General features: G+C 56.4%; 1 protein-coding gene across 1 annotated transcript in view; it reads left to right on the top strand.

The window, feature by feature from the left end:
- The window catches only part of PLXNC1 (plexin C1), a 78,865-nt gene that overhangs the window by 5,827 nt on the left and 46,205 nt on the right, over positions 1-26,833 (top strand). The window contains exons 2-8 of the mRNA XM_064154899.1: positions 5,434-5,556; positions 7,881-8,015; positions 10,024-10,124; positions 17,788-17,902; positions 19,978-20,122; positions 23,924-23,993; positions 26,694-26,769. Coding sequence (XP_064010969.1) covers positions 5,434-5,556; positions 7,881-8,015; positions 10,024-10,124; positions 17,788-17,902; positions 19,978-20,122; positions 23,924-23,993; positions 26,694-26,769 — 765 coding nt within the window. The remainder of the gene's footprint in view (positions 1-5,433; positions 5,557-7,880; positions 8,016-10,023; positions 10,125-17,787; positions 17,903-19,977; positions 20,123-23,923; positions 23,994-26,693; positions 26,770-26,833) is intronic.

Raw genomic sequence — 26,833 nt, 5'->3', positions numbered from 1 at the left:
GCTCTGCTGCCAGGCAGCCAGCAACAGAAGAAGGGGACAGAGGCTCAAGCTGTGGCAGGGCAGGTCTAGACTGGCTGTTAGGAGGAAGTTGTTGTCAGAGAGAGTGATTGGCATTGGAATGGGCTGCCCAGGGAGGTGGTGGAGTGCCCATGGCTGGAGGTGTTGCAGCCAAGCCTGGCTGGGGCACTTAGTGCCATGGTGTGGTTGGTTGGGCAGGGCTGGGTGCTAGGCTGGGCTGGATGAGCTTGGAGCTCTCTGCCAGCCTGCTGCATTCTGTGATGCTGTGATCCTAGAAGTCTTCTCCAGACTGGTTAATTCTTTGATTCTGTGATTATTGGAGTGAGGAGCCCAAAGCTGAGGGCAGGATTGGAGGTGCAGGCTCAGCAGTGCTGAGCACCAGGGGACAGTCCCTTCCCTGCCCTGCTGGCCCCACCTCTGCTGCGGCGCTGCGTAGGTGCGAGAGCTGCGGCGTGGAGAGCTGCCTCGGCTGAGTTCTCATCTGCTCTGTGCTGCAAGTACAGCTCCCTAACAGGCTGTTCTGTGAAGTTCTGCACTTTGCAGTGGGTGATAAATATGTGGGTTGCTTTATGGCCTTTAATATACCAAGCAGGGTTTGGAATCCTGGGAGAAATCAGCTGCTCTGAGATGTGCTGGAAGGAGCTGGTTGCAGTCAGCAGTCCCATCAGTTTAATCAGGACCATTAATTGACAGCAGTGATGTTTGAGTTGGGCTGGGAGCTAATTCCAGAATGATTAATGGCCTTTTAGTTAAGGAAACAGTTGCAGGCCCCTAAATATCATTTGGTATCAAATTTGAGGTTGTAATTAATTGTCTAGTAGCAGAGTGATCTCCTGTGTGCTAGCAGGCTGCCAGGGTCTCCTCTGACGTTCGACAGTCTTGTGGAGCTAACATCTCCAGGGGGAGTATTTCTGCCCAGTTAGGATCAATTTTCAGTTCATCCCACTCTGGAGTGGAAAGCAAACCACAGGAGACTTGAGAGCTCTCAGGCTGTCAGGAAGAAGAGGAGCTGCTGTTAGTCAGCTGGCTTCCCCAGGTGCTCTGAATGGAAACTTAGGGGAGCCTGGGGGCTCCTGAGCAGAGGATTTGCTTCCTTGGGACTGCAGAGACATTCAGGTTGGATGGAACCTCAGAGGAGGTCTCCAGCCCAGCTCCCTGCTCACAGCAGGGTCAGATCTAAGATCAGACAAGGTTGCTCTGGGCTTTGCCCTGTCAGATCTTGAAACCTCCAGGAATGGAGACTATGTAACATCTCTGGACAACCTGTTCTGCTTAATTGTCCTCACAGTGATGTGGTTTCATCTCTTGTCCACTAGCAACCTCCACTCTTCTCGCTGCGTCCTTGGCTTTTGTTCTCCTGCATACAGCCAGCTCAGGAGCCTGCCTGTGTTTCTCTGGCTCCTCTAAAGCTGCCTCTTGTGTAGGCTGAAGCAGTGCACCCTTTCCTCTGGAGCAGGTGCTGCAGGCTCTGAGCATCACAGTGAGCTCAGGCTCATCTGGGCTCCTCAGTTCAAGAGAGGAGGTGCCCAGAGAAGGGCAGCAAGGCTGGGGAGGGGCCTGGAGCACAGCCCTGTGAGGAGAGGCTGAGGGAGCTGGGGGGTGCAGCCTGCAGCAGAGGAGGCTCAGGGCAGAGCTCATTGCTGCCTGCAGCTGCCTGTTGCTGCAGGCTGATCACAAAGCCTGGTGCCCTTTTGTGTTGCTGCATCTGTGCCCTCACTGGTGCTCAAACCCTTTCTCTTCCCATCTTGGCCAGCTGTAGGATGATGAGTGCCATCCCCTCTGAGGCCCCCAGTGTGAGATGGGCAGGAGGAAGGCAGGGCAGAAGGTAGCAGTGTGAGTGAGGTTGCTGCAGCTGGCATCAGAGGGAGAGCAGTCTGAGAAGGGGATGCAAAAGGGAAAATTGGGGTGGATGCCTTCCCTGCCGGGAACCAAACTGCAGAGGGGTGGGGGGAACTTAAAAGCACAGTCCGGGTTAATTCAGGGGATCTCTGGGGCTTACCTCGGGGAGGGGAGGGGAGGGGAGGGGAGGGGAGGGGAGAGGAGGGGAGAGAAGGGAAGAGAGGAGAGGAGAGGAGGGGAGGGGAGGGGAGGGGAGAGAAAAAGGAAATGAAGAAAGGTAGGAAAGAAGAGAAGGGAGAGGAAAGGCAGAGGTGGGACTGGAGGCTTAAGAAAAAGGTCTTCTAGAGCAGTGTTGCCTTTTCCTTAGCTTTTCCTGGTTTTGTATGGCCCTGAAGACGTTACAGGACAGACAAACAGACGATGGTGGCCATGGTGACTCCTCAAAAGCAAAGTTTAGCCTGTAAATGCCTTTTGGGGATGGTTTTAGCTGTGAAAGGACAAGCTTGGGACGGCCCTGCAGTGTGTGACCCCACTAGGCACAGTGGGGAAGGTAAAAGGCTTGAGAGCAAATAAGTGGACATGGCAGAGGGGTGAAAGCAGCAGCTGCAGCCCGGGGGCAGCAGGCAGGCTGGAGGAGGAGGCTGCAGAGGAGAGAAGGCAGTTCTGGTGGTGCCTGCCCAGCCGCTGCATCCCTCTGCTGTATTAGCTCAGTGTCGCCCTGACCCTCCCTCCAGCAGGCAGGGGGAGGGGGAGGCTTCCAGGCTGTCAGCATGGGCTCCTCCCGCAGCCAGGAGGATGCTCTGATGTGACACGGGCTGCTTGCTGCTATGTGGGCCAAAACAAACCTGGCAGCAGAGCCTGCAGGGACTGGCTGAGTCCTCTTCTGTGCTCTTGCTGCACAGAGGCTGGAGGTGCTTTGCTTTCCTTACACACTGCTACAGCCTGGACTTTGAGGCCCTGGGCTGCCTGACCTAGGGAGCACAAGGGTCTGGCTGATCCTTGTGGTCCCTTCCAACCCTGACTGATTCTGTGATTCTACACAGAAACAAAGGTCCTGATGCTGGTGGAGATGAAGGCCTGGAAGCTTCATCTGCATGCTCCTGAGCCTGAGTGAAGCTCACTGTGTGCACTCTGCTCACCCCAGTGAGCCTCCCACCTGAGCCAGTTGAAACATGACTTAGCTTTTTCCACCTGAAAATGCTTGCAATGATTTACTTTCCCCTCCACACCTAAAGCAGACCTCCAGAGTGCTGAAGTCTCCTGCCTAGGTCAGTGTTAGTGAGGCTGTGTGGCAGTGTCTGGCAGTTCTGTGTCTTCTTCCTGCTGCAGGGCAAAACAGATCCCAGCACCAGTCCAGGCTGGGTGCAGAGGGGGCTGAGAGCAGCTCTGAGGAGAGAGCCCTGGGGGTGCTGGGTGCTGAGCAGCTCCCCAGCAGGCAGCAGTGCCCTCCTGCAGCCCAGCAGGCAGCTGTGTGCTGGCTGCAGCCAGAGCAGTGTGGGCAGAGGGCAAGAGAGGGCATTGTGCCCCTTGGCTCTGCTCAGCCCTCACCTCCAATCCTGCCTCCAGGGCTGCTGGCCCCAGCAGCAGGAGGACACAGAGCTGTGGAGAGAGCCCAGAGGAGGCCACAAAGATGCTGCCAGGGCTGGAGCAGCTCTGCTGTGAGCACAGGCTGAGGGAGCTGGGGGGGGTGCAGCCTGCAGAGGAGAAGGCTCCAGGGCACCTCAGAGCTGCTGCCAAGAGCTGAAGGCATCCTGCAGGAAGGCTGCAGAGGGAGCTGTGCTGAGGGGGTGTGAGGCAGGCCAAGGGGCAATGGTTTGGAGCTGAGGCAGAGCAGGCTGAGAGTGGAGCTGAGGCAGAAGCTGTTGAGTGTGAGGGTGCTGAGAGCCTGGCCCAGGCTGCCCAGGGAGGCTGTGGCTGCCTCCTTGCTGGGGGTGTTGCAGGCCAGGCTGGGTGAGGCCTTGAGCAGCTGAGTGTAGCTGAGAGGTGTCCCTGGGCATGGCAGGAGGTTGGAGGGGCTGAGCTCTGAGCTCCCTGCCAGCCTGAGCCACTCTGTGATTCTCTGATGTTTAAATATGAAAGTTAATCAACTCTTCTTTTATTCCAAGTGGCTGTTCTTGGGAGCTAATTAAAACCATTCAGATGACTGAAAAAGATTTTAATTGACTTAGGACTGCAGCTCAGAAGGGAAATGATTCCTGTGTGGAAGGACTGTTGGGGATTAAAGCAGCAAGGGCTGAGTGTAGCTGTCCCTGCGTGGTGGATTGGCTCATACCTTTGAGAAATGCCTTCCCCTCTCCGGGCAGTGTCACTGCTGATGGCCTCTCCCCACAGCTTGGGCTCTGCAGGGAAGCCACACAGCTTCTTGCACTCCCAGGGCCTCTGAAGGTGTAAGGATCAGCATCTTTATCAATGCCACTGATGAGGGCACAGAGTCTGCTCAGCAGGTTTGCTGCTGACACCAAGCTGGGAGGCTTGGCTGAGACAGCTGCAGGCTGTGCTGCCATCCAGAGAGCCCTGGGCACAGAGCTGGGCACAGAGGAGCCAGAGGAGGTTCAACAAGGACAAGTGCAGAGTCCTGCACCTGGGCAGGAGCAATAAACTGCAGCAGTCCAGGCTGGGAGGTGACTGCTGGAGAGCAGCCCCAGGGAGAGGGAGCTGGGGGTGCTGGGGGAGAGCATCCATGGGGCAGCAATGTGCCCTGGGGGCCAAGAGGCAATGGGGTCCTGGGGGGCATTGAGCAGAGTGTGTCCAGCAGAGCCAGGGAGGTTCTCCTGCCCCTCTGCTCTGCCCTGCTGAGACCTCATCTTGAGCACTGCCTTCAGTTTGGGGCTCCCCAGTTGCAGAGGGACAGGAACTGCTGGAGAGAGTCCAATGGAGGACAGGAGGATGCTGAGGGGCCTGGAGCAGTGCCTGGTGAGGAGAGGCTGAGGGCCCTGGGGCTGCTTAGTCTGGAGAAGAGAAGACTGAGAGGGGATTGAATCAATGTCTCTAAATCTCTGAGGGCTGGGGGTCAGGAGGGGGGGACAGGCTCTGCTCACTGCTGCCTGGCACAGGACAAGCAGCAATGGATGGAAGCTGCAGCACAGGAGGTTCCAGCTCAGCACAAGGGCAACTTCTTGCCTGGAAGGGTCCCAGAGCCTGGCACAGGCTGCCCAGAGAGGTTGTGGAGTCTCCTCATGTGGAGCTGTGATGGTTTGGGTGTTCCCTGCCCCCCCCCCACTTAAGAAGATCACCCAGACTAGAGTCAGGGGCTGGAGATGAGAGAGTGAAGCTTTGCATTCACAGTTTGTCACCAAGGGCTTGCCTCAGGTTGAGTTCTCTGAGTGCTTTCCAGGGCTGCTGCTCTGGAAAGCAGGTGTTGGAGTCACCGACTGGGGAGGTGTTGCAGCCAAGCCTGACTGGGGCACTGAGTGCCATGGTCTGGTTGGTTGGGCAGGGCTGGGTGCTAGGCTGGGCTGGGTGAGCTTGGAGCTCTCTGCCAGCCTGCTGCATTCTGTGAGTCTGTGACTCTTCCCTGCACGCTTTGCAGCGTGGCTGAGTGCCTTTGTAACGGCTCTCTCCCATCTGATTTTTCAGGAGGCAAGGTCAATCAAGAAGTTACCTACCTTGGTTCACTCTGGCTTGGTGGCTGTTTATGGCACCCTTGTTCTGAACCAGATAGTTCTGTTCCTGGGCACGGACGATGGACAGCTGCTGAAGGTAAGCAGAGTGCAGCAGCTCTGCCCTGCTCCGCCGCCTGCTGCTCTCTTCACGGGGCTCAGCCTCGCCTGCCTTGGGCTCTCTGTTTAAACAGATGTCATACCCTGGCTCTCTGTTAGCTTTGCTTGGTTTATTACACTGGCTCTGGCTTAACTTTGTTCTAATACCCTGCATCTCTGTTAGTTTGGTTTGCTCTCATGCCCTGCATCTCTGTTAGTTTGGTTTGCTTTCATGCCCTGCATCTCTGTTAGTTTGGTTTGCTCTCATGCCCTGCATCTCTGTTAGTTTGGTTTGCTTTCATGCCCTGCATCTCTGTTAGTTTGGTTTGCTTTCATGCCCTGCATCTCTGTTAGTTTGGTTTATTTTAGCCCCCTGGATCTCTGTTACTCCTGTTAGCTCCAGCAGCTCCTGCCGTGGTGGTACTTGGCGAGGGGGGGCACTTCCCAAAGCAGTTGTACCCCTCCAGACACTGCTAATGCACACAGGATCCAGTCAGGGGCTGGGGAGTTCTCAGTTCCTCTTTTCTTCCTTCCTTGCTTCGAGTTTCCAGTAGAAACCTGGAATATGGCTAGGTCTGGGAGCATATTTGTCTGTTAGCCCATTTGTGTGATGTGAGTAGCTGTTAGGGAGAAAAGTCAAGACTCCTTTCGCCTCCGCTTCGGGGGAGCTGCCCTCTGCTCGCTCAGCTCAATCCGCTGGCAGGGCAGGCCGCCTTAGCTCGCTGTCAGACTCCTCTGCCGCCCAATCAGATGGGTTTAGGCTTCAGTTTTCAGTTGTGGGCTCTGCAAGGATGTGCATTTCCTGCCTGCCCTGCACAGGATGCCTCTCAGCTGCTGGTTTTATGAAGCAGGCAGTTGGAGGGCAGCGGAGCAGAGAGCTTGGAAAGCTTTTGCCCGGTGGATTTCGCTGTGCTTTTGATAGCAACCCAGGAACTCAAACTGCTCCTCCACATCTCCTTAGCACAGTCAGGAATTACCACTCACAAACTCAAACTCCTCCTCCACATCTCCTTAGTACAGTCAGGAGTTACCACTCACAAACTCAAACTCCTCCTCCACATCTCCTTAGTACAGTCAGGAGTTACCACTCACAAACTCAAACTGCTCCTCCACATCTCCTTAGCACAGTCAGGAGTTACCACTCACAAACTCAAACTGCTCCTCCACATCTCCTTAGCACAGTCAGGAGTTACCACTCACAAACTCAAACTGCTCCTCCACATCTCCTTAGCACAGTCAGGAGTTACCACTCACAAACTCAAACTGCTCCTCCACATCTCCTTAGCACAGTCAGGAGTTACCACTCACAAACTCAAACTCCTCCTCCACGTCTCCTTAATACAGTCAGGAGTTACCACTCACAAACTCACACTCCTTCTCCACGTCTCCTTAGTACAGTCAGGAGTTACCACTCACAAACTCACACTCCTTCTCCACATCTCCTTAGCACAGTCAGGAGTTACCACTCACAAACTCACACTCCTTCTCCACATCTCCTTAGTACAGTCAGGAGTTACCACTCACAAACTCACACTCCTTCTCCACGTCTCCTTAGTACAGTCAGGAGTTACCACTCACAAACTCACACTCCTTCTCCACATCTCCTTAGCACAGTCAGGAGTTACCACTCACAAACTCACACTCCTTCTCCACATCTCCTTAGTACAGTCAGGAGTTACCACTCACAAACTCACACTCCTTCTCCACATCTCCTTAGTACAGTCAGGAGTTATCACTCATCTCAGTGCTGCTCTGCTTATTCACCTGCACAGCTAAATTTCTGTGGTCTCTGCTTCTCTTCAGTCCCATGCAGAGGGTGGTGGAAAACTGCAGAGCTGAGCAAGGGGAGAAAACGAAATTCCACCTCAGCTCTGTGCTCACAGGGGCCAGGAAGAAACCTCTGTCCTGGAGCCAGTTGTCAGTGACTTGTGGAGGTTCCTTTGTACTCTCTTGGCTTTCTGGGTGGCACTTAGTTTTCTGAAGGCTGAGTCTTCCTTCTCCATTCGTAGGAGTACTTAGTGCACTGTGACTTGGGCATGGAGGCATCTCTTCCACGTTCAGTTTCTGCACCAGTCAGGAAGATACTTGGTGTGAGGAGTGTTTCATCCCCTAAAGCAGTGCCAGGTTCAGTGTGAAGTGGGTTTTGTTGCAGTCCTGTTCTGGAGGTCTTTTCCTCTCTCCTTTCTGCAGTGGGAGGTGCCCAGTGCAGAAGGTGAATTACTACATCATCTTAGGAGCTGGGATGTAGCTGGAATGAGGCTCTGGTGTAAAGTGCTGACTGACCACTGAAAGGACTTGTGAGCAGTTTGATTTCATCTGTTTCAGGCTATTCTTAATGAGGATATGGAATCTAATTGCCCAGAGGTTTTGTATGAAATCAAGGAAGAGACCTCAGTTTTCCCCAAGCTTCGACTTGATCCAGTAGACAATAACTACATCTACCTGTCCTCTGCCAACAAGGTAAGCCCAACACTGAAGGCAAAGAGCTCAGATGAACTACTGCTTTAAGGATTCCTGCTGCTTTGTAGCTGGAGCATCACTCTGGGTCAGTTAGTCCTTAATTATCCCAGTTTGCAGTTACCAACTTTGCATCTAGTACCTGCTGGTGGTGTCTGCCTTTGGGCTGCACTTCTGCAGAGCCCAGAAGAGCTTCAGTGCTGTCACAGTGCTGCCCACTGTTGCCATGCTCCAGCAACACCCTTAATTCCCTGCCTAATTGATGCCATTCTCTTGAGTCACTATTTATTTCCTCTCTTCTTGGGAGTAGCTTGGAGGTAGCCAACGAAACTTGTAGACTGGAGATGGAGTTGCTCTGAATTAGCAGTCCAGGTCGTGGTAGATGAGGCTTTGTTAGGCAGTTTGGGAGTTTCTCATGTGGAGGAATCTCTTTGCTGGGTTTGCAGTTTTAACCAGTGGTGAGATCCTCTTTGCCTCCAGTTAGGCACAGGCTTCCAAGCACCCCCCAGAGCAAACCGTGCACACAGTGAGAAGTGCCTGCCGTGTGTGCTGAGCAGACCGCGGGGTTCGCAGCCGCTGCGTGTGAGCAGAGCTGTCAGAGCCGCCTGCAAAGCAGGCAGCAGCTCCCAGGAGCTCGGCAGTTGTTGCAGCACATCCCGCAGCAGGGCAGCTGAGCGTCAGCCCAGCAGTTTCCTTTGTCTGGCCAGCAGCAGGGAGGATGACTGCAAAGAGAGGGGCTGGGCACCCGTCGGAGCTGGGCAGGGTCTCCCCCAGCACTTGATTGCTTCCATTCACCCTAAACCCCCTGCTCCAGCAGCGACCAGAGGAGGGTGGCTGAGGCGAGAGGAGAGCTCCTGGCTGACAGGCAGCCTGCAGGCGGAAGGCAAGCTGTCAGCAGTGGATATCCCCAGCCTTGGGTTTCCCCTGGCTTTGGGGAAAGAGCAGGTTGTTCCCCGGGAGCCTTTTAGGAGTCACTCATCTCCTGGAGCTTAAACAGGGCTTCTGCTCTGTCTTTTTTGAGGAGTAGTCTGTGCTGTTGGCTGCTGATGTCGCACACCTGCAGAGAAGCTGGATTTGACAAGCTGTGACTGGGAGGAAAAAATAGAACCATAGAATCATCAACCAGGTTGGGAGAGACCTCCAAGCTCATCTAGTCCAACCTGTCACCCAGTCACCCTGATTTCCCTCAGAGCCACAGCCCTTGTGTCTGCTCACAAAGCAGAGCAGCTTTGCCCATTCTCACCAGCTTGGTTTAAATACAAAACAACCTGACTGTTGGAGGAGTGTTTTCCTTAGCAAGATAATTGATGAACATTGCTCTGACTAAGATTAATTTGCATTCAGTGTTTGTAATCAGCTTTCTCTTGTTCTTTCTTCCCTTTCCTTTTCTGAAAATGGCTGGCTAGGATATTCAAGCTGAATGTACAAGTACAGCTCCCTGACATATAGCCACAGCTACCTACATCCCCCCCGCCCTTCAAATGGCATTTCCCTGCATGCTGAGTAGTTGCATGTGTTTGTTTCTGGTGTGCCCATGCAGTAACCTGACCTGGTGATGCAGACACAGATGCATTTTGTTCTGTGCATGCAGGTTTTGGATGCACCTTCATCAGTCATTGAAAGAGACAACCGGTTCTGAGGAGGGGCAAGCTGTGCTCCGTGCAGCAGAGCGTGGCTTGTGGAAGGGAATTACCTCCATTTTATTGCTATCTCTTAATTCCCTATGCTAATCAGCCCTCCTTGCATTAATTTGCCTGTGCTGGCCTTTGAGTGCTCAGAACCAAATTGGCCTTGTCAGAGGCTTTTCATCATCTGGTGGCGAAGCGCAGCCTGCGGCGAGCAAGCTGCGGGTTTCTATCCCAAGGTGTTCTGGCAGAGGGGAGGCTGTTAAGGAAAACATCCCCAAAGGGGTTGTGCTTGTTGGCTGTCAGATCTGTCCTGGTAACCCTTCCCTCTCCCTGCTCCTGGAAGCTGTTTTAATCCAGTCTGTTATTGCCTCCTTTGCTTTCAGGTGAGAAGAATACCAGTTGCAAATTGCAGTAGATACGTTTCCGAGCAAGAGTGCTTATCTGCAAAGGATCCCTACTGTGGGTGGTGCTCTTTGAAGCAAAGGTATTGCTTGGTGTTTTAGACTTCCATGGCAAAGCAGGGCACTGTTAGTCTCCTCTGTGGCTGCCTCAGGGTTTCCTCAGCATTGAGATTGTGCCTACTACATTTTGATGGCAGCAAAACCCCTCTCGGGCTTTAAAGGGAGCTCTGCGCCTTCTGAGGACCATGGCAAGCCTCAGGCTTCTGAGATCTGCTCCTGCAATAGTTGTTGAGAAGGATTCCTTTGGATTTAGAGCATGGGTTTGATTACCAGACTGATTGAGAGATAACACTGCATGCTTCTGCTTGAAACAGCTTCAGAGCTTCAGCTGTAACGGGGAGAGAGAGTCATAGAATCCTAGAACCAAGCAGGCTGCAAGAGAGCTCCAAGCTCAGCCAGCCCAACCTAGCACCCAGCCCTGCCCAACCAACCACACCATGGCACTAAGTGCCCCAGCCAGGCTTGGCTGCAACACCTCCAGCCATGGGCACTGCACCACCTCCCTGGGCAGCCCATTCCAATGTCAATCACTCTCTCTGCCAACAACTTCCTCCTCACATCCAGCCTGGACCTCCCCTGGCACAACTTGAGGCTGTGTCCCCTTCTTCTGTCGCTGGGTGCCTGGCAGCAGAGCCCAACCCCACGTGGCTACAGCCTCCCTGCAGGCAGCTGCAGGCAGCAATGAGCTCTGCCCTGAGCCTCCTCTGCTGCAGGCTGCACACCCCCAGCTCCCTCAGTCTCTCCTCACAGGGCTGTGCTCCAGGCCCCTCCCCAGCCTTGCTGCCCTTCTCCAAACACCTTCCAGCACCTCAACATCTTTCTGCAATTCAGGAGCTCCAGGGGTGTCCTGAGCAGTGCTGAGCACAGGGGCAGAAGAACCTCCCTTGTCCTGCTGCCCACACTGCTCCTGAGCCAGCCCAGGATGCCATTGGCTCTGCTGCCCACCTGGGCACTGCTGCCTCCTCTGCAGCTCCTCTCTGCCAGCACCCCCAGCTCCCTCTCTGCCTGGCTGCTCTCAGCCACTCTGGCCCCAGGCTGTAGCTAAGGAGAAGGTTTCCATTTGGGTTTAGAGCACGGTTTTGATTACCAGACTGATTCAGAAGCAACATTGCATGCTTGTGCTTGGAACATCTTCATAGCCTCAGCATTATGGGCAGAGAGTGCTGAGTGCTCCTCAGTGTTCATGGCTGCTTGCTTTGGAACCACTGCTGGGTCTAGGCCAGAGGAGGAGAGAGTCAAAGGATCACAGATTGGCTTGGAAAGCATTTTAAAGACCATCTAGATCCCAGACCCCTGCCATGGGCATGGACACCTCCCACTGGAGCAGGTAGCTCAACTTTCCTTCTAAACCTATCATCCCCACGCTTGGGCTTTGCTGCTGCCACTGAGACACTCCTGACAGCTGTTTTGTCTCTTTGGTAAGTTCCTGGGGCATCAAGCCTGGGCAGTTGGAAGCAACCCCATCGTGTAAACCTACCCATGAACTGATCAAGGACCAGCCTCACTTTAGAGAGGCCTTTCAGTCCTCCCTGCCCTGCTGGTGTGGCTCCCTGGCAGGCTCATTTCCCTGCTGGTGGCAGTCTCTCTGCTCACTTTTCATCACCTGTGTTTTAGTGGACAGGTTGCTGGCTTTCCCTGCTGCCCACAGGCTCCTGGCCAATAGCTTTTCCCTTCTCCCTCACACACAGAACGGGAGGGGACCTCTGCAGATCCTCCACTCCAGCCCCCTTGCCAGAGCAGGGTCAGGCAGGGCAGGTCTCACAAGAACACATCCAGGTGGGTTTGGAAAGCCTCCAATGGAGGCTCCACAGCCTCTCTGGGCAGCCTGCTCCAGGGCTCAGCACCCTCACAGTGACAAAGTTCCTCCTTATGTTCATGTGGAAGCTCCTCTGCTCCTGTGGCCAGCAGGGCCAGGGTCATCCAGCCTGGCCTTCAGCACCCTTGTTTGCATCCCTCTGCTTGGCACTGGTGAGGTCACACCATGAGTACTGTGCTCAGGTTTGGGCTTCTCACTGCAAGAAGGACATTGAGGGGCTGGAGCAGGTCCAGAGAAGGGCAACAAAACAGGGCTGGGGAGGAGCAGCTTGAGGGAGCTGGGGCTGTGCAGTGTGGAGAAGAGGAGGCTGAGGGCAGAGCTCATTGCTGTCTGAGAGGAGGCTGGAGCCAGGTGGGGATTGTTCTGTTCTCACATAGGACAAGAGGAAATAGAATCATAGAATCAGTCAGGGCTGGAAGGGAGCACAAGGAGCAGCCAGTTCCAACCCCCCTGCCATGCCCAGGGACACCCTACCCTAGAGCAGGCTGCACACAGCCTCAGCCAGCCTGGCCTCAAACACCTCCAGCCATGGGACCTCAACCACCTCCCTGGGCAGCCCCTGCCAGGCTCTCACCACTCTCATGGAGAACTTCCTCCTCACCTCCAGCCTCACTCTCCCCACCTCCAGCTTTGCTCCATTCCCCCCACTCCTGCCACTCCCTCACAGCCTCAAAAGTCCCTCCCCAGCTTTTTTGTAGCCCCCTTCAGATCCTGGAAGGCCACAAGAAGGTCCCCTGGGAGCCTCCTCTGCTCCAGCCTGCACAGCCCCAACTCTCTCAGGCTGTGCTCACAGCAGAGCTGCTGCAGCCTCTGAGCATCCTCCTGGCCCTGCTCTGGACACTCTCCAGCATCTCCACAGCCCTCTTGTCCCACGGGCTCCAGAACTGGATGCAGGACTCCAGGTGGGGTCTCACAGAGCACAGTAGAGGAGGAGAATCCCCTCCCTGGCCCTGCTGGCCACACTGCTGCTGCTGCAGCCCAGGCTCTGCTTGGCTCTCTGGGCTGCAAGTGCACACTGCTGGCTCCTGCTGAGCTTCTCCTCCAGCAGCACCCCCAAGTGCCTCTCCTCAGGGCTGCTTTCCAGACACTCACTGCCCAGCCTGGATTGGTGCTTTGGATTGTGAAATAGCCTCAAGCTGTGCCAGGGGAGGTTCAGGTTGGATATTAGGAAAAGCTTCTTCCCAGCAAGGGCCATCAGGCAGTGCCCCAGAGGCTGCCCAGGGAGGTGGTGGAGTCACCATCTCTGAGGGGATTTAAAAGGGGCATGGATGTGGTGCTGAGGGGTGTGGGTTAGTGGCAGTGGCTCAGCAGCAGTGGGGGGGTCGAGAGCCCTAAGAGAGGCTTGGACTCAGTGATCTCAAAGCTCTCTTCCAGCCTCAGCAGCTGTGTGGTTCTGTGGCTCTGCAGAGCTTTCCTGTGCAGTGCTCTCCCCCTCCTGCACAGTGACCTCCAGCTGCTGTCCTTAGCAGGTGCCACCAGTGTGAACCTTCTTGCCAGGCTGGCAGTGGCACAGAGCACTGAGGTTGAAGTTCTCCCACTTGTAGCCTGATTTCAGGAGGTTTTGAGTTGTTTCAGTGTTGGTTTTGCTGCTTGGTGTTTGCAGAGGTGCTGCCTGGAGGGCAGTTGCTGTTTACTGGGAGGTTCTTCCTCCTCACTGCCCTGCTAGAGGCTGTCTGCAGCAGTGCTGAGCTTTGCAGGCTCTTAGGTGCCTCAGGAGGAGTTGGTGAGTAGCAGTTATTAGTCAGTGAACCCCCTCTTGATGAGGGGATCACCCAAAGTTTCCACCTGACTGAACCAGAAAGAATTTCCTCTTTCAGAGAAGAGATGAACTGCTGTGATGTGAGCTTCCCTAGACCCCCACAGCAGCTTTCACTGCTGAGCACTCAGTATCCCCCAGCAGTGAGGTCTGTGGAGAGAGGTTCTGAGTGGAGCTCTTGCAAGGGGAAGATGTGGGTTTAGCCAGGGTGGTATCAAAGTCCAGCAGCAGGAGGACACAGAGCTGTGGAGAGAGCCCAGAGGAGACCACAAAGATGCTGCCAGGGCTGGAGCAGCTCTGCTGTGAGCACAGGCTGAGGGAGCTGGGGGGGTGCAGCCTGCAGAGGAGAAGGCTCCAGGGCACCTCAGAGCTGCTGCCAAGAGCTGAAGGCATCCTGCAGGAAGGCTGCAGAGGGAGCTGTGCTGAGGGGGTGTGAGGCAGGCCAAGAGGCAATGGTTTGGAGCTGAGGCAGAGCAGGCTGAGAGTGGAGCTGAGGCAGAAGCTGTTGAGTGTGAGGGTGGTGAGAGCCTGGCCCAGGCTGCCCAGGGAGGCTGTGGCTGCCTCCTTGCTGGGGGTGTTGCAGGCCAGGCTGGAGGAGGCCCTGAGCATCTGAGTGTAGGTGAGAGGTGTCCCAGGGCATGGCAGGAGGCTGGAGCAGCTGAGCTCTGAGCTCCCTGCCAGCCTGAGCCATTCCATGATCCTGTGTCCACTAAAACACTGCATTCCCCAATCATGTTGAGCTCAGTGGAATGGTTTCCACTGTTGCTGGGAAATAGTTTTTCCACTGGGTCTGTCCATTATTGACTCCAAGCTTACAGCAGTGCTCATTTCACAGCCTCTCTGGCCTCACAGCTCATCTCTGGGTGACAAAACATCTGCACATCTTGAGAACAAAATACCTGCAGGGGAGCTGCAAGCAGGCTGGGGAGGGGCTGCTCAGGAGGGGCTGTGGGGGTGGGCTGAGGGCAGTGGTTTGGAAATGGAGCAGAGGGCAGAGTTAGGTTGGGCATCAGGAGGGAGTTGTGCACAGTGAGAGTGGGGAGAGACTGGCACAGGTTGTCCAGAGAGGCTCCACCCCTGAAGGCACTCAAGGTCAGCCTGGCTGTGGCCCTGGGCAGCCTGCTGCAGCTGGAGGTGTCCCTGCTGCCTGCAGGGGGTTGGCCAAGATGCCCTTGGAGGGTCCCTTGCAAGCTGATGCGTTCTGTGATCCTGCTCAGCCAGGCTTGGAGTCTGTCTCAGTGCCTGTGCTGCAGCTCACAGCTCAGATTCCTCTGTTGGCCTCACCCCAGCGAGCCTGCACACATTATCAATTGTCTAAAAATAGAGAGAGAGCAAAATAATCTGATCTGGAGTGAGTGCAGCTCAGGCTGGTCTTGGGCAAGTGTGAGAATTGATGCTGAGGAGCAGCAGATGCCCTCCTGCCCCCTCTGTGCCTGCTTCCTCCAGAGCACAGTGTTTGGGTGGCAAAGGGCAGCTTTTAGAGCACGAGGGACATGTTTGCTGGCAGGAGGACAGGCACAGCTCTGGCTCCTGCCTGGCAGCACTTCTGTTTCCCCCCTCCTTAAGGTTCTTCCTGTAGCTGGGGGAGCAGCCTTGCTGCTTGTGTGCTCAGGCAGCCTTCCTGGGAAGGCAAATCTCGTTTTGCTTGGGCTGTTTGCAGCTTCAGCTCCAGCAGCAGCTTTGCTGAGCTGCAGTGTGGCTGCCACTGAAGGGCACACACCTTCTTGGTGCCAGCCACTGCAGCTGTGCTGCCTGGCATCTCCAGTGGCAGGGATCTCAGCCTGGCAGAAGCTAGGGGATGTCTCTCTCCCAGGCAGCATGGCCCAGGAGGGTTACCTGCCCCTGCACATCTGACCTGGCACATCTGAGCACCTGGCACATCTGCTGGTGCCAGCTCCCAGCCTGGGTGCTTCTAAAGCTCTGTTGCTGATGGATCTTCACCCACTGCAGCAGGGCCAAGGGAGAGGAAAGTGAGATGTGCAGATGCACAGAATGGGTTGGGTTAGAAGGGACCTCAAACATCAGCCAGTGGCAACCCCTGCCGTGAGCACAGACACCTCCCACCAGCCCAGGCTGCTCAGGGCTTCATCCAGCCTAGGCTTGAGCACCTCCAGGGGGTGGCAACTTGTGCCACTGTCTCCCTGTGCTCACTAGAGAGGATTTCTTCCTGATCTCCAGTATCAATCTCCTCTCTTCCAGCTTCAATCCATTCCCTCTCATCCTGTCACTTCCAGCCCTTGTCCAGAGTCCCTCCCCAGCTCTCCTCTGGCCCCTTCAGGTCCTGGAAGGCTGCTCTAAGGTGTCCCCAGAGCCTTCACAGCCCCAACTCTCCCAGCCTGTCCCCATAGGGAAGGGTCTCCAGCCCCTCTGATCATCTTCCTACCCCTCCTCTGGACCTGCTCCTCTTATGCTGGGGGGCTCCAGACCTGGGCACAATTCAGAGAGTTGAAAAGGTGTCAGGCACAGCCCAGACTGTTTTACAGTGTAGTTGTGACCTGAGTGCACTCAGACGCCAGGCCCCAGCAGGTTCTTGTGCAGCAGGAACTGTTTCCTGAGTTAAACCACAGAGGAAACGACCCTGTGCTTAGCTGCATTCCAGCTGCCAGCGTCCTGACCTCCAGAGGAGATGAGGCTGTGCTTCTCTGCCTTATTTTGGGCCTCTCAGGAGGAGAGGTGGATGTTGTTTCTTCCAAGTCACTCTGCAGTTACTCCTCCTGGAGATAAAGCAGGTTGTTTGGGAGCACATCTGCACAGGCAGCTGCTCCTGGGAAAGAGCTTAGCAGGTCCTCATCTCTGCACTCTGCTCACCCCAGTGAGCCTCCCACCTGAGCCAGTTGAAACATGACTTAGCTTTTTCCACCTGAAAATGCTTGCAATGATTTACTTTCCCCTCCACACCTAAAGCAGACCTCCAGAGTGCTGAAGTCTCCTGCCTAGGTCAGTGTTAGTGAGGCTGTGTGGCAGTGTCTGGCAGTTCTGTGTCTTCTTCCTGCTGCAGGGCAAAACAGATCCCAGCACCAGTCCAGGCTGGGTGCAGAGGGGGCTGAGAGCAGCTCTGAGGAGAGAGCCCTGGGGGTGCTGGGTGCTGAGCAGCTCCCCAGCAGGCAGCAGTGCCCTCCTGCAGCCCAGCAGGCAGCTGTGTGCTGGCTGCAGCCAGAGCAGTGTGGGCAGAGGGCAAGAGAGGGCATTGTGCCCCTTGGCTCTGCTCAGCCCTCACCTCCAATCCTGCCTCCAGGGCTGCTGTCCCCAGCAGCAGGAGGACACAGAGCTGTGGAGAGAGCCCAGAGGAGACCACAAAGATGCTGGCAGGGCTGGAGCAGCTCTGCTGTGAGCACAGGCTGAGGGAGCTGGGGGGGTGCAGCCTGCAGAGGAGAAGGCTCCAGGGCACCTCAGAGCTGCTGCCAAGAGCTGAAGGCATCCTGCAGGAAGGCTGCAGAGGGAGCTGTGCTGAGGGGGTGTGAGGCAGGCCAAGGGGCAATGGTTTGGAGCTGAGGCAGAGCAGGCTGAGAGTGGAGCTGAGGCAGAAGCTGTTGAGTGTGAGGGTGGTGAGAGCCTGGCCCAGGCTGCCCAGGGAGGCTGTGGCTGCCTCCTTGCTGGGGGTGTTGCAGGCCCTGGAAGAGCACATTTCACCCCACTGAGGGCAGAGGTAAGTGGTGCTCTCATGTCTGGAGCTGTACAACAGAGCAATCAAGTTGGAGATTCACTGAGCCACAGATTGCATTGGTCTGGAAGGGACCCCAAAGTCCAACCTCCTGCACCCAGCAGGGACTCCTCCAGCTGGAGCAGGCTGCACAGACTCAGCACCCCCTGGCCTGGATTGGTGTCCAGGGCTGACCCAAGATGATGAGTTCCATTCCAGCCTCCCAAAGCCCATTGGTTACTGGCCAAGCATCTAATGCTTGCTGGGATCCCACTGAGGCCCCCAGAGCATCCCTCAGTGCCCTGTGGTTCATTTGGATGAGCAGAAGACTTTACTGATTGTTTTTCTGCAGCCATAGCCTTGTCCCTGTGGTGTTGCTGTGAGAAAGCAGTGGCATGAAGTGGGCTGAGGCAGAGTGCCTGAAGGCAAAGCCACCAGTGGAGGAGCCTGCTGTAACTTTATGTCTGCTTTTAGGTGCACATTAAAAGAGAGCTGTACACATTCAAGCAGCACAAAGGGTTGGGTTAACATTTCACATGCACCTGATGAAGATGTGAGGATCCTGCTAAGCTTTCCTGCCAAGAACCAGGTATGAGCACCCAGTTGTGTCGTGGCTGTCACTGTGTCCCTGACTGCAGCTTTCTTTTCTCCCCACGTCCCCTAATGGCCCTCTGGTCTCAGCAGTTGGCAGAGGCACTGGAGATGCCATCATCAGCTGCCTTCCTCCCCAGGCAGATGTTAGCCCCAAGCTGCTCCTCATCAGGCTGGGCCAGAGCTGCCCTGTGCTGACAAAGGCAACTCTTCTGCTCCAGCACTTGAGCAGCTGTTGGAATATTCCCAGTGGCAACATATGCAGAGCCTCAGTGGAGTTCTGAGCTCTCTGATGGGTTCCAGAGCTGTTCAGTGGGTCAAAAGGGCTCAGAGAACTGCCTCCTGAGGAGCTTGGTGTCAGGGCTTGCTCAGCATCCTTGCTGGCAGTGCAGCAGCTCTGGGGACCTGATCCTCAGCTCTTGGGACTGGCCCCCTCAGCTGCATGCTGCTGCCGTGGCTGCCTGGTGGGCTGCCCTGGTGCTCAGCCAGGAGCAGCACAATGCCTGCCAGGGCAGGTTCTCGTTGCTAATTAAGTGCACTTTGCTCAGGGGATGCAAATGTTTCTCAAGTCCCAAATGTTTGTGTTCCTGATGGGGTGTTCTGAGGGAGCAAACTGGTCCTGAGCAGCCTGGGTGGTGGGAGGTGTCCCTGCCCCTGGCAGGGGGTTGGAACTGGATGATCTTTGAGGTGCCCTCCCACCCAACTGCTCTGGGACTCTCTAAGAGCATGGAACTCAAAGTTCTGGCTTCCCAGCTTGCTCTGGGCTGCTTCCCTACCATGCCCTGCAGATGCATTTAGTTTCTGGAGCGAGCAGTGCTGAGCCTTCTGCTGCTTCTTCAGCTGGGAGAGGCTTTCACAGGATGTTGGGGGTTGGAAGGGACCCAAAGAGCTCATCCAGTCCAACCCCCTGCCAGAGCAGGACCACACAATCCAGCTCAGGGCACACAGCAACACATCCAGACAGGCCTGGAAAGGCTCCACAGAAGGAGGCTCCACAACCTCTCTGGGCAGCCTGTGCCAGGCTCTGGGACCCTTCCAGCCAAGAAGTTCCCCCTTGTGCTGAGCTGGAACCTCCTGTGCTGCAGCTTCCATCCATTGCTGCTTGTCCTGTGCCAGGCAGCAGTGAGCAGAGCCTGTCCCCCCTCCTGACCCCCAGCCCTCAGAGATTTAGAGACATTGATTCAATCTGCTCTCAGCCTTCTCTTCTCCAGACTAAGCAGCCCCAGGGCCCTCAGCCTCTCCTCACCAGGCACTGCTCCAGGCCCCTCATCATCCTCACTGCCCTCCCTTGGACCCTCTCCAGCAGTTCCTGTCCCTCTGCAACTGGGGAGCCCCAAACTGAAGGCAGTGCTCAGGATGAGGTCTCAGCAGGGCAGAGCAGAGGGGCAGGAGAACCTCCCTGGCTCTGCTGGACACACTCTGCTCAATGCCCCCCAGGACCCCATTGCCTCTTGGCCCCCAGGGCATATTGCTGCCCCATGGATGCTCTCCCCCAGCACCCCCAGCTCCCTCTCCTTGGGGCTGCTCTCCAGCAGTCACCTCCCAGCCTGGACTGCTGCAGTTTATTGTCCCTGCCCAGGTGCAGGACTCTGCACTTGTCCTTGTTGAACCTCCTCTGGCTCCTCTGTGCCCAGCTCTGTGCCCAGGGCTCTCTGGATGGCAGCACAGCCTGCAGCTGTCTCAGCCAAGCCTCCCAGCTTGGTGTCAGCAGCAAACCTGCTGAGCAGACTCTGTGCCCTCATCGATGGCATTGATGAAGATGCTGGACAGCACCAGAGCAAGCACTGATCCCTGGGAGACTCTGCTGGTTACAGCTTTCTCCTTTGAGGGTCTGCCTGCTGAGTTCTCTGCTTTCAGCACACACAAAAACTCCTTTGTGCCTTTTGTCCCAGGATCTTAGACTCATAGAACTCTTGAATGGCTCAGGGCGGAAGGGACCTCAGAGCTCACCTCCTCCACCCCCCCTGCCCCGGGCAAGGACACCTCTGCACCAGACTCAGCTGCTCAAGGCCTGTTTGTAGTTCCGTGCAGAGGTGACAGATCTGCTGTGTCCTTGGCTTTGCTGTTTGCCAGGTGGCCGTGGCTGCAAGCAGGAGCCAGCTCCTTACTGCCTGCATCATCAAAGTGGTCACAGCTGTGGAGATCTTCTATGAGAACGTGGTGCTGAACAGCTCCTCCTGCCTCTGCAACCTCACCAGCCCCGGCACAGCTGACGACGGTAGGTTTGCCTCCTGGGGGCTTTAGTGCCTCTTCCTGGGGGGCTGAGCAGAAAAGCTGCCTCCAGCAGGCTGCTCTGGTGGAAGAGCCCCTGCAGAAAAGGTGCCCATTCTTGGGGGGCATCTCCTGTTTGGTTCAGTGATTTGGGGCTACTCATAGAAGCACAGAGTCACAGGGGCTGGAAGGGAGCTCCAAAGCTCAGCCAGTCCAAGCCCCCTGCCAGGGCAGGAGCACCCAGAGCAGATCACACAGCAACACAGCCAGGTGGGGTTGGAATATCTGCAGAGAGGAAGATTCCACAGTCCCCCTGGGCAGCCTGTGCCAGGGCTCTGGCACCCTCACAGGGAAAAAATCCTCCTCAGGTTCACATGGAACCTCCTCTGCCTCAGCTCCCACCCAGTGCCCCTTGTGCTGGCACTGGCATCACCCAGCAGAGCCTGGCTCCAGCTCCTGGCACTGGCATCACCCAGCAGAGCCTGGCTCCAGCTCCTGGCACTCAGCTGCACACATTGATGGCCACTGCTGAGGTGGTGCTTGGTGCCTGACTTGAGGCTGTTGCTGGGCTGTGGTCTCAGGTGGGTGTCCCACAGTGGAGAGCCTTATTTGAGTAGCAGGAGGGCAGCTTCTTGCACTGCTGCAGGAGCCTGTCTGCAAGCACAGACTGCCCCTCAGGGCAGGTTGGGCTTCTGCCCTTTAGGAGCTGCTTGTGCTCGGATACAGAGAGAGAGAAATTCAGCAGAGGGACAGAGAGAGCAAGCTCAGGGATGGCCATGTGCTCTTCAAGGGCCTGAGGAAGAGGCAGGACCTTCAGACAAATGCCTGCCTTTATCCTTGCCTGCTCCTGCAGTCCCACAGGCACAGCACTCTGCAGGAGTCTCTTACCACCCCTTTGTGTAGAGAGAGGCCTGGAGTGTTGTTGGAGAGGACTCACAACAGCCTCTTGTCCTGAAGAGCTCCGTGCTGCAGACAGCTCTCTGGGAGTCCCTTACCCCTGAAGGAGCTTCTCAGGAGCTCATCCTATGGCTCCGGTGTGGCAGAAGCCTCTCTGGCATCCTGCAAGGACTATGGGGAGTGAGCAGAGCTGGGGGTGGGGAGGGTCAGCCTGCAGGGGGGGAGGAAGCTGTTCAGCAGGAGAGTGGTGAGGAGCCTGGCAGGGGCTGCCCAGGGAGGTGGCTGAGGCCCCATGGCTGGAGGTGTTTGAGGCCAGGCTGGCTGAGGCTGTGTGCAGCCCTAGGCATGGCAGGGGGTTGGAACTGGCTGCTCCTTGTGGTCCCTTCCAACCCTGCCTGACTCTGTGTGTGATGCCAGGTTCCTGGCCAGCAGGGAGTGGAGAAGAAAAGAGTTTGTCAGTAGCAGGTGACAGTGAGAGTGCTCTGCTCTGTTGACCTGTCCTTGGTAAACAGTCTCAGTGGATTCCCAAGAAGGACAAAGGCATGAGAGATAGAGAGGAGAGGATGTCCTTTGCTGACCCAGTGCTTGTGGAGCACGTTCTGGAGGTGCTCTGCTTGCTCAGCCTGAGGCTGTCTCTGCACCATGAGCAGGTTTGGAGAGCATGGAGCTGTGAAGCACCTTGCCTGTGCTGTGTGCCAGAGAGGAGCCCCTGCACAGTGCAGACACTTTCAAACACCTCCAGCCATGGGCACTCCACCACCTCCCTGGGCAGCCCATTCCTGTGCCAGTCACTCTTGCTGTGGAGAGCCTCTTCCAGCCTGAACCTGCCCTGGCACAGCTTGAGCCTCTGTCCCCTTGTTCTGTTGCTGGGTGCCTGGCAGCAGAGCCCAACCCCACCTGGCTACAGCCTCCCTGCAGGCAGCTGTAGACAGCAATGAGCTCTGCCCTGAGCCTCCTCTGCTGCAGGCTGCACACCCCCAGCTCCCTCAGCCTCTCCTCACAGGGCTGTGCTCCAGGCCCCTCCCCAGCCTTGCTGCCCTTCTCCAAACACCTTCCAGCACCTCAGCAGCTCTCTGCAATGGAGATGCTGAAGTGTGTGAGCAGTGCAAAGGGCTGGCTCTAAGAAGCACTGCAGGTGAGCTTGGCAGTGAGCAGCCAAGCAGCACGCAGAGGTGTGAGGCTCAGGGACAGCTGTGGCTGAGCAGTGTGTGTGCAGCCAAGGCTGGCCTTCACCTCAACGAGGCAGCCTCTGATGGAGGCAGAGGAAGGTGTGCTTTACATCTGGGAAACTCTTCTGGAGGAGGAAGCTCTCCAGTCCCAGCCTGGAGGAGCCAGAGGAGTCAGCACAGATGGGTGTTGTTTGATCTCAGGCAGCCATTCATTTCCAGGCGCCCAGATGAAAGGGGCTGTGGCTCGAGTGGTCTGCAGCTAACTCTGCTCCTGGCTGTGCTGTTCTGCTCAGAGGAGAAGATGCTCTTTCATTCCACAGCTGCCAGGGAATTGTTGGTGTAGTAATTGCTAGCTGAAATAATGGCAAATTGACTCATGCCATCATAAAAGATTTAAATAGGGTGAAAATTGCTACTGCATGGATTACAAAAGGAGGCTCAGAAACCAACTCTGTGAGACAGAGAGAGAGGAGTCAGGCACCCAGCAACAGAAGAAGGGGACACAGCCTGAAGCTGTGCCAGGGCAGGTCTAGGCTGGATGTGAGGAGGAAGTTGTTGTCAGAGAGAGTGATTGGCATTGGAATGGGCTGCCCAGGGAGGTGGTGGAGTGCCCATGGCTGGAGGTGTTGCAGCCAAGCCTGGCTGGGGCACTTAGTGCCATGGTCTGGTTGGTTGGGCAGGGCTGGGTGCTAGGTTGGGCTGGCTGAGCTTGGAGCTCTCTGCCAGCCTGCTGCATCCTGTGAGTATGGTGTGTTGGGGTCTCTCTGGTTAGCAGAGGCTGCTGTGTTCGGAGGCTTGAACTCAGGCTCTGGCTGTGCCACTCTGTGCTCTTTGGGAGTGGATTTGCTGCCTCACTCTGTGGCTGCATTTCCTTGTCTGTAATCCTGACAGTGACATCATTTTGCATGTCATGCAGTGGTGGCATCAACCTTACGAAGGGCAATGAGTAGAGTCTTGGAACAGCTTAGCTGCAGAGTGCTGTGGAAAGACAAAAGTTCATAGACTCACAGAACCCAGCAGGCTGGCAGAGAGCTCCAAACTCATCCAGCCCTACCTAGCACCCAGCCCTGCCCAACCAACCAGACCATGGCACTAAGTGCCCCAGCCAGGCTTGGCTTCAACACCTCCAGCCATGGGCACTCCACCACCTCCCTGGGCAGCCCATTCCAATGCCAATCACTCTCTCTGACAACAACTTCCTAACAACATCCAGCCTGAGCCTGCCCTGACACAGCTTGAGGCTGTGTCCCCTTCTTCTGGTGCTGGCTGCCTGGCAGCAGAGCCCAACCCCACCTGGCTACAGCCTCCCTGCAGGCAGCAATGAGCTCTGCCCTGAGCCTCCTCTGCTGCAGGCTGCACCCCCCCAGCTCCCTCAGCCTCTCCTCACAGGGCTGTGCTCCAGGCCCCTCCCCAGCCTTGCTGCCCTTCTCCAAACACCTTCCAGCACCTCAACATCTCTCTGCAATGGAGGAGCCCAGAACTGGACACAGCACTGCAGGGGTGGCCTGAGCAGTGCTGAGCACAGGAGCACAAGAACCTCCCTTGTCCTGCTGCCCACACTGCTCCTGAGCCAGCCCAGGATGCCACTGGCTCTGCTGCCCACCTGAGCACACTGGAGGCTTTCATCAGAACAGTGAATGGGTGTGAGAAGGGGCATGGAGCTGCAGGCACCTGAGCTCCCAGGTGACTCTGTTGTGTCCCTTCAGAGCTACTCCTTGTAACACGCAGGCTCCTCTTTGCAGACTGCCTGGTTCTGGAAGCGTCGCTGTCCTCCAGCTCCTGGGATGTCACACAAACGTTTCAGCTGAAGAAGTAAGAGCCTGCCTCCTCCTCATCTGTAGTGAGGGCTTTGTGTGTGCAGAGGGGGGCTGAATCACAGCATCACAGCATGGGAGGGGCTGGAAGGGGCCTCCAGAGATCATCCCCACAAGCCCCCTACCAGAGCAGCAGCACCCAGGGCAGGGCACACAGGAGCACATCCAGGTGGGGCTGGGAAGTCTGCAGAGGAGGAGACTCCACAGCTCTCTGGGCAGCCTGCTCCAGGCTCCAGCACCCTCACACCAAACAACTTTCTCCTCATGTTGTGACCTGGAGCCTCCTGGGTTCCACTTTGTGTGCCTTGCCCCTCGTCCTGTCTCTGGGCACCACCACACAGAGCCTGGCACCTTCACCCTGGCACCCACCCCTCAGGTATTCCTGGCCACTGCTCAGGTCCCCTCTCAGCCTTCTCCTCTGCAGGCTCAGCAGCCCCAGGGCTCTCAGCCTTTCTTCCCAGCAGAGCTGTTCCAGTCCCTTCAGCATCCTCACAGCCTCCTCTGCACTCTTCCCAGCAGGTCTGTGTCCCTCTGCAGCTGGGCAGCCCAGAGCTGGGCACAGTGCTGCAGGTGTGGGCTCAGCAGGGCAGAGCAGAGGGCAGGAGAGCCTCCCTGGCCCTGCTGGCCACACTCCTCTTGCTGCACCCCAGGCTATCTCTTGGCCCCAGGGGCACTTTGCTGCCCCATGGAGGGTTTGCTGCCCACCAGGATCCCAGGGTCCTTCTCCACAGAGCTGCTTTCCAGCAGGATCAGCCTCGGCCTGTCCTGGTGCTTGGAGTTGTTCCTCCCCAGGTGCAGGACCCTGCAGAGGTTCCCCTTCACCCAGCTGATCTTTTTTTTCTCTCTGGTATCTATTAAGGACACAGATTTTGCTAAAGATATGCACATCCCTTTTCTTGCCCCATTTCCTCCTCCTCTTTTTATTGCCCTTAGAAGGCTGCTGCTGCTGCCTCTCATTTAATGGCAGCCTGGCAGCCAGCTGAAGGAGTCATTACAGTGACTGAGTTTATGACAAGTGCCTGGAAAGATAATAGAGGATGTCACAGTGATGTTAAAATCCTTTCTGTCCTTGTGAGGAGGAGGGGGGGCTGGGAGTCAGGGTGAGGCCTGCATCAGAGAAGCCAAGGAATGCTGTACAAGTCACTTTCTGGAGCTGGTTCTGCAGAGAGCTGGATGCAGCTTACCTCTGCTCAGTGCAGTTAAAGCAGGAGCCTCTGAGCTGCATGAGTGTCCAGGCCTCTGCACTCTCCTTCCTCAGAGCCATGCTCTTTGCTGAGAGGTGGCAGGGGGAGCATTTGGCCCAGTACCTGGCATCATGGAATCACTAAGGTTGGGAAAGACCTGTAAGATCATCCAGTCCAACCACAACACAGCTCCCATGGCCACTAGCTGTCTCCTGAAGACCCACACCTCCAGGGCTGGGGACTCCACCACCTCCTTGGGCAGCCTGTGCCACTCCCTGCCCACTCAAACAGATTTTTCCTCATCTCCAGCCTCAGCCTCTCCTGGCACAACCTAAACCCATTCCCTCTCCTCCTGTGGCTGGTTACTTGGGAGAAGAGACTGCAAGCAGCCTCTCTGCAGCCTGTAGTGATGCTTCTTGCAGAGAGCAATGAGGTCTCCCCTCAGCCTCCTCTTCTCCAGGCTGAGCAATCCCAGCTCCCTCAGCCACCCCTCACATGATGCCCTCCAAACCCCTCACCAGCCTCACTGCTCTTCTTTGCACCCACTCCAGCACCTCCATGCCCTTCTATCCTGTGGCACCCAGAAGTGCTCCAGCTGTGGCCTCCCCATGGCCCAGCCTTTTCCATGTGTGGCTTTAACCCCTGGAGGGCTGTGGCTAACAGAAGCTGTGGGCATGCTGCAGGCCTCCTGCTCCTGAGCAGGCTGCCCAGGGAGGCAGTGGAGTGCCCAGCCGTGGAGGTGTTCAGAAAGGTGTGGCCGTGGCACCTGGGGCCATGGCTTGGTGGCCATGGTGGGGCTGAGTTGCTGGTTGGAGTGGATGATCTTAGAGGGCTTCTCCAGCCAAACCAATTCAGAATGCTCCTGCCCTGTCCAGAGAGTCTCCTTTAGAGGCACCTGGGGCAGAGCTGCACTCCTGCTCCTGGGGAAGTGGCACATCGCTCCCCGCAGCCTGGCACAGCGCAGGCAAGGAGCTGCTGTCTCTGAAGCAGAGCATTTCTCAGCATGCCTGGGGAGAGCCTGTGCTTGCTCTTGGCTCTGCTGCCTGCTGATAGATGCACTGCAAGGCAAGCTGGGGACAAGCTCATCCCAACAGGCAGGAGCCTGTGGCAGGGGAAGGCACCAGCAAATGAGCAGCTCTCCCCAGCAGCACACACGCAGACAGAGGAGCTGGGAAAGAATCAGTGATGTTTTCTTGCCCTTTTCTGACCACTTCTGTACTGAGGAAGGGCACAGCAAAGTGAAGCCCTGCCTGCTTCGTGGCTTTGGGGACTTCTTGCTCCTCAGCACAGGTTTGATTCCACCCCCAGCCTGCCCCCCCTCTACGCAGCATCACAGCACAAGAGGCTGGGAGGGTAGATGCAGGTTGTGTGTTTCACACATTTCATTCCATGTCTGCCAGGTTGTCCTCTTGGGGGGTCGTGCTTCTTGCTGTCACTTGGAGTGTCACATTCCTGCCTGCCTGCCTCTGGGCTGAGGTTGTGTCTCACAGAGCCTCCTGTCTTTGTTTCTCCAGCTGCTCGCGGTGCATACACGAGGGGAGCTGTGCCAGCTGCAGATGGACTCCAGTCTCCTCTGCCACCACCTGCCAGGTGAAGCTTGCTGGGGAGGGCTGCACTCCCCTCAGCTGCCTTTTCCTTTTCTTCTCTCTTCCTT

Source organism: Pogoniulus pusillus, chromosome 15, assembly GCF_015220805.1.
Source record: "Pogoniulus pusillus isolate bPogPus1 chromosome 15, bPogPus1.pri, whole genome shotgun sequence".
NCBI classification, from domain to species: Eukaryota; Metazoa; Chordata; class Aves; order Piciformes; family Lybiidae; genus Pogoniulus; species Pogoniulus pusillus.
The sequence above is the reverse complement of the archived record's forward strand: the minus strand, read 5'-3'. Positions and strand labels throughout refer to the sequence as shown.